At 37.5% G+C, this 7,455-nt stretch overlaps 1 protein-coding gene across 2 annotated transcripts in view; it reads left to right on the forward strand.

Moving 5' to 3' along the window:
- The first annotated feature begins 3,407 nt into the window (after positions 1–3,407).
- Positions 3,408–7,455, forward strand: part of il20ra (interleukin 20 receptor, alpha) — a 12,118-nt gene continuing 8,070 nt past the window's right edge. The window contains exons 1-3 of one of the 2 annotated variants that reach the window (XM_023999493.2): positions 3,408–3,581; positions 5,515–5,647; positions 5,813–6,018. In XM_023999493.2, coding sequence (XP_023855261.1) covers position 3,581; positions 5,515–5,647; positions 5,813–6,018 — 340 coding nt within the window. In that variant the 5' untranslated portion in view covers positions 3,408–3,580. Of the gene's footprint in view, positions 3,582–4,316; positions 4,526–5,514; positions 5,648–5,812; positions 6,019–7,455 lie in introns of those variants that run through there. The other variant, XM_023999492.2, reaches the window with a different exon arrangement.

Consider the following 7,455-nt stretch of genomic DNA (forward strand, 5'->3'; position numbering starts at 1 on the left):
CAACACACTACTGGTCCAATGGGAGGAAAATCCCTGAAAAAAAAAAAAACTCATCAAACTCTGTCCTTGTTTACCTTACTGAGGACACCTCCGTTCTTAACGGAAAACAACGCTGTTGCTTACTCTTGAGGTACGAAGATGAGTGTATATAAGGTTTTGGATGATGTTTGATGTCTGCATGTCTCAAAATCTGGGCATCTCTCTCACCGGAGGAAGAGTGTTCCAATACTGACGAAAGGCACCTAGACAACTGATAAGTTTTGTTCTCTCATCCTCAGGTGTGTCCATAAACATGCTGAGAAGACAGATGAGAAGTCATTAAAGACAACTATGAAAACATAACTCCTCCACAACAAATTGTATGACACTGATAGTGTTTTTTATACTGCACTTAATCTTTAACTGGGATGCAGACAAGTCTGCTTCAGAAGTCATACCCTGCAAAGGCTTCCTCAATAACTTCTGTTTTCTGAAAAATAAAAATGATGTATTCAGTGAATAGACAATCAATGGAGTAATGGTTAGAATGTTACACTAGACAAATTATCTAGCCTAGCACATTTAGGGTTAACGACCTGACAAAACGTGCACGATCTAAGGGTGTATTCATTAGAAACCGTTTGCCGTTTAATAGCCAAACGGAAGCAAACGGAACTAAATTGGGAGGGACCTACCTGAATTTGTCAAATACAACCTCTCGTTTGCGTTTTCGGGTTAGTAAACGGTTTCTGTGATTACACCCCTGCTGTCATAGGCTAACGTTATATAGCTAAAGTAGAAATGTTATAAAAGTTAGGGCATTGCTATGACATATATCATAGCTTGATCAACATGAGGCAGCAAATATTAGGCTAAGTAGAATGCATGCTGAGATTGTTTAATGTGGCTAACCAAAAACTATTCAGCCATAAGTGAATTAGCAAAAAAGCTAGCTCAGCTAGTACCGTTAGCTGCTAACAAAAGGTAAGTGGCTAACGTTAGCTGGCTATCTAAAGTTAGCTGTCTGATACAGAATGCACATACCACTACATCCTCGATATACTCTGGAGCTGGGTTTCCATTGAAATCGCCATGCTTCAACGATGTACACTACAATTACAATTAATGTCAGAAATCACATAGACACATTGCTGCCGTTCAATGTATGGATGGTTTCTACAGCTATACGGCTAACGTTGTTAACCGGAAGTTGGTGCAGCCTTAAAAACAAACCGATGTGGCACAGTACATTGTTCCATGTCTGTGGTGCCATTTCATTATTATAAAACAATACGATCTACGTTTCAATGGTCTGTGGCATATCTAAAATGAAACTATTAATCATACTGATACATTTTGATACATTTAATATGTCTAGACCAGATTAAACTAAGTAATGTAAAACGTCAACGTCATCAAGAACCTCAAGTGAAGAGTTGCCATTTATGCCACAAGGTGTGATCTATGACAATTAAATAAACTATTCACACCAGTCAAACAAGTCTTCAAACATGGAAATATTTGCAATGGCCTATACAAGTACATTAATCACTGCACTGCCATCTCAAGAATGTTGTGGGCCTGTCAAAAGTGCTATGCTATGGTGACCCAAAACAAACAAATATGTACAAGTTATTACAACATTTTACACAAATCTGACAGATGTACAAGTTATTACAACATTTTACAACAATCTGACAGATGTTCCCTACCAGAAAAGTGTTTCATATCCATACTTTAAATGTTAAAACATTGAATCATATCAAATCACAGAAGGTATCATCCATAACCTGGTTTAAAAATATATGGAAAAACACTTTATAACGTCTAGGCCTAGTTTTTTTTCCCATGTGCACATGTGCTATGTTCCGAATTCCTCATTTCTTACAGTAAATAACTCCGCCCATATCACTTGACTAGGCGCCGCGCGTCGCAGTCTGTAAGGACATCAGATAAGAATACTGTACCACTCTGCGTGAGCAACATGGAAGCGATGTGGAAGAACGGGATCCTAGAACTGAATAATTTACTTTAGCCAATCGGTTGAAATTCCATGAGACTCAATTCTCCTTTTAAAGTTGTTCAAAACTTTTGTTATGACAATGTTTATAAACTATTTACCAACAATTCTACGGGAAAGAATGGTCAAATATCTCTACATTATTTCTCTATGGACCGCAGGTAGGCTTAATTTTCATTTGCAGCTCATAATCAATTTAAGAAAATGTTTACTACTGCTGTGCAGTCATGTTTATCACATATCACCTGGCAATGTTTTTGAGAACACCATTGGCTTGGTTTTATGCCCTATAGACAGTATACTCATATTTTGCAACTACAATGTATAATTTGCTACTGTCACGCAACAGGAATAGTTCAGCTATCATTGTTCAGCTGTCATTGTTCAATTTGTTTCCCCCTTTCTCCCTTAAAAAGTAATTTTAAGCATGTTTAACCAATGTAATAATTTTTGTCACTTTGGAACTCAACCAAACACGTTCAACATTATGTGGGTGGCATTTACTTTGGTTTACTTTTGTTTTCACTCACTTTACTTGTGCTTGATGTGGAACCTCACTCTAACTGTATTTTCCATCAGCATACCCAGCAGATGTAGATAGTGAGTTGAAATGTAGAGAAATGTGTTACATTTCATGATAAGTTGATACTCAAGGCATTGATCAAAGCTATTTCAAAAGGTTGTTGGCATGCATACAGAAAAACAGCGCTCAATGACATTTATGATGCACTGAACAGGGTTCATTTTCTTTTATCTAATCATGAGGTGTCCTTGAATTACGTGATTGTGTGGTATTCTGAATCACACAGGAAACAAAGATGTGGTCGTGCGTCCGTGCAGTCAGAGGGAAAGAAGGGTGTCTTTTTGAGGGTTTATGAAATCTTTTATTGTTCAAATTTCATCACAACATCCTGTTCTATACAAAAATTATGTTCAGTCTCCAAAAGAAGAAGGGTCTAAATCGCTCTCTTCATTTCTCTATAATTAATTGTATTATTTTAGAACTGTTTACTGTTTAAGGAGTGATGCTCCAGCAGTCATTTTGAAATGACCTTGATCATCTGCTTTTTCTCCTTTCCTAGTGGTCTCACACGTGTCCTCTGTAGTGCGTCCCGAAGGAGTACACTTCAAACCATGAACCTGAGGAACATTGTAAAGTGGCATCTGGGAAAGATGCACAAAATGACACAACTACACAGTGGAATATGCCATGTGAGGACACTTTAGACTTGATCATGATCTCGGCACCAGAACCAAATTAGCTACTCGGTTTTGTCACGAGAGACTGAGCTTTCCATGAACTACTTGTAAATAAATGTCCATGATCCATGGATTTAAGGATACATCTCATTATGTGTTTATTTGTTGTCTCATAGCTATGGTGACCGTATGGATTGGTGGCGCGAGACGAGTGCGCTGGAGGGTGAAGAAGAAGTGCAGAGACATCCCTCAGACCTGGTGTGATCTATCCAATGAGACAACTGACCTTGATGAAGGCTACTTTGCCAGAGTCAAGGCTTGGCCAAAAACAGATCCTCCAAATGGACACTCACACAAAAGAGTTTCGAACCCAAAGCTGACAGTAAGTTGAGATCCTGTTCAAAGATCATTTTCCTTATCTATGAAAGAGGAGCCAAAGTGAAAGAGTCAATCAGAGAATGTGTCAGGCCACATATGATAGGACATTTTTATACCTTTCTCAAACATGTATGTCTAGACCAGATTAAACTAAGTAATGTAAAACGTCAACGTCATCAAGAACCTCAAGTGAAGAGTTGCCATTTATGCCACAAGGTGGTGATCTATGACAATTAAATAAACTATTCACACCAGTCAAACAAGTCTTCAAACATGGAAATATTTGCAATGTGGCCTATACAAGTACATTAATCACTGCACTGCCATCTCAAGAATGTTGTGGGCCTGTCAAAAGTGCTATGCTATGGTGACCCAAAACAAACAAATATGTACAAGTTATTACAACATTTTACACAAATCTGACAGATGTACAAGTTATTACAACATTTTACACAAATCTGACAGATGTTCCCTACCAGAAAAGTGTTTTTCATATCCATACTTTAAATGTTAAAACATTGAATCATATCAAATCACAGAAGGTATCATCCCATAACCTGGGTTTAAAAATATATGGAAAAACACTTTATAACGTCTAGGCCTAGTTTATTTTCCCATGTGCACATGTGCTAGTGTTCCGAATTCCTCATTTCTTACAGTAAATAACTCCGCCCATATCACTTGACTAGGCGACCTGGCCAGTCAGTGTAAGGTACATCAGATAAGAATACTGTACCACTCTGCGTGAGCAACATGGAAGCGATGTGGAAGAACGGGATCCTAGAACTGAATAATTTACTTTAGCCAATCGGTTGAAATGTCCATGAGCTCAATTCTCCTTTTAAAGTTGTCAAAACTTTTGTTATGACAATGTTATAAACTATTTACCAACAATTCTACGGGAAAGAATGGTCAAATATCTCTACATTATTTCTCTATGGACCGCAGGTAGGCTTAATTTTCATTTGCAGCTCATAATCAATTTAAGAAAATGTTTACTACTGCTGTGCAGTCATGTTTATCACATATCACCTGGCAATGTTTTTGAGAACACCATTGGCTTGGTTTTATGCCCTATAGACAGTATACTCAATATTTTGCAACTACAATGTATAATTTGCTACTGTCACGCAACAGGAATAGTTCAGCTATCATTGTTCAGCTGTCATTGTTCAATTTGTTTCCCCCTTTCTCCCTTAAAAAGTAATTTTAAGCATGTTTAACCAATGTAATAATTTTTTGTCACTTTGGAACTCACTTTCTCCCTTAAAAAGTCATTTTAAGCATGTTTAACCAATGTAATAATTTTTTGTCACTTTGGAACTCAACCAAACACGTTCAACATTATGTGGGTGGCATTTACTTTGGTTTACTTTTGTTTTCACTCACTTTACTTGTGCTTGATGTGGAACCTCACTCTAACTGTATTTTCCATCAGCATACCCAGCAGATGTAGATAGTGAGTTGAAATGGTAGAGAAATGTGTTACATTTCATGATAAGTTGATACTCAAGGCATTGATCAAAGCTATTTCAAAAGGTTGTTGGCATGCATACAGAAAAACAGCGCTCAATGACATTTATGATGCACTGAACAGGGTTCATTTTCTTTTATCTAATCATGAGGTGTCCTTGAATTACGTGATTGTGTGGTATTCTGAATCACACAGGAAACAAAGATGTGGTCTCGTGCAGTCAGAGGGAAAGAAGGGTGTCTTTTTGAGGGTTTATGAAATCTTTTATTGTTCAAATTTCATCACAACATCCTGTTCTATACAAAAATTATGTTCAGTCTCCAAAAGAAGAAGGGTCTAAATCGCTCTCTTCATTTCTCTATAATATAATTGTATTATTTTAGAACTGTTTACTGTTTAAGGAGTGATGCTCCAGCAGTCATTTTGAAATGACCTTGATCATCTGCTTTTTCTCCTTTCCTAGTGGTCTCACACGTGTCCTCTGTAGTGCGTCCCGAAGGAGTACACTTCAACTCCATGAACCTGAGGAACATTGTAAAGTGGCATCCTGGGAAAGATGCACAAAATGACACCAACTACACAGTGGAATATGCCATGTGAGGACACTTTAGACTTGYTCATGATCTCGGCACCCAGAACCAAATTAGCTACTCGGTTTTGTCACGAGAGACTGAGCTTTCCATGAACTACTTGTAAATAAATGTCCATGATCCATGGATTTAAGGATACATCTCATTATGTGTTTATTTGTTGTCTCATAGCTATGGTGACCGTATGGATGGTGGCGCGAGACGAGTGCGCTGGAGGGTGAAGAAGAAGTGCAGAGACATCCCTCAGACCTGGTGTGATCTATCCAATGAGACAACTGACCTGGATGAAGGCTACTTTGCCAGAGTCAAGGCTTTGGCCAAAAACAGATCCTCCAAATGGACACTCACACAAAAGAGTTTCGAACCCAAAGCTGACAGTAAGTTGAGATCCTGTTCAAAGATCATTTTCCTTATCTATGAAAGAGGAGCCAAAGTGAAAGAGTCAATCAGAGAATGTGTCAGGCCCACATATGATAGGACATTTTTATACCTTTCTCAAACATGTCTAGACCAGATTAAACTAAGTAATGTAAAACGTCAACGTCATCAAGAACCTCAAGTGAAGAGTTGCCATTTATGCCACAAGGTGGTGATCTATGACAATTAAATAAACTATTCACACCAGTCAAACAAGTCTTCAAACATAAATATTTGCAATGTGGCCTATACAAGTACATTAATCACTGCACTGCCATCTCAAGAATGTTGTGGGCCTGTCAAAAGTGCTATGCTATGGTGACCCAAAACAAACAAATATGTACAAGTTATTACAACATTTTACACAAATCTGACAGATGTACAAGTTATTACAACATTTTACACAAATCTGACAGATGTTCCCTACCAGAAAAGTGTTTTTCATATCCATACTTTAAATGTTAAAACATGAATCATATCAAATCACAGAAGGTATCATCCCATAACCTGGGTTTAAAAATATATGGAAAAACACTTTATAACGTCTAGGCCTAGTTTATTTCCCATGTGCACATGTGCTAGTGTTCCGAATTCCTCATTTCTTACAATAAATAACTCCGCCCATATCACTTGACTAGGCGACCTGGCCAGTCAGTGTAAGGTACATCAGATAAGAATACCACTCTGCGTGAGCAACATGGAAGCGATGTGGAAGAACGGGATCCTAGAACTGAATAATTTACTTTAGCCAATCGGTTGAAATGTCCATGAGCTCAATCTCCTTTTAAAGTTGTCAAAACTTTTGTATGACAATGTTATAAACTATTTACCAACAATTCTACGGGAAAGAATGGTCAAATATCTCTACATTATTTCTCTATGGACCGCAGGTAGGCTTAATTTTCATTTGCAGCTCATAATCAATTTAAGAAATGTTTACTACTGCTGTGCAGTCATGTTTATCACATATCACCTGGCAATGTTTTTGAGAACACCATTGGCTTGGTTTTATGCCCTATAGACAGTATACTCAATATTTTGCAACTACAATGTATAATTTGCTACTGTCACGCAACAGGAATAGTTCAGCTATCATTGTTCAGCTGTCATTGTTCAATTTGTTTCCCCCTTTCTCCCTTAAAAAGTAATTTTAAGCATGTTTAACCAATGTAATAATTTTTTGTCACTTTGAACTCACTTTCTCCCTTAAAAAGTCATTTTAAGCATGTTTAACCAATGTAATAATTTTTTGTCACTTTGGAACTCAACCAAACACGTTCAACATTATGTGGTGGCATTTACTTTGGTTTACTTTTGTTTTCACTCACTTTACTTGTGCTTGATGTGGAACCTCACTCTAACTGTATTTTCCATCAGCATACCCAGCAGATGTTAAG

Source organism: Salvelinus sp. IW2-2015, linkage group LG14, assembly GCF_002910315.2.
Source record: "Salvelinus sp. IW2-2015 linkage group LG14, ASM291031v2, whole genome shotgun sequence".
NCBI lineage: Eukaryota > Metazoa > Chordata > Actinopteri > Salmoniformes > Salmonidae > Salvelinus > Salvelinus sp. IW2-2015.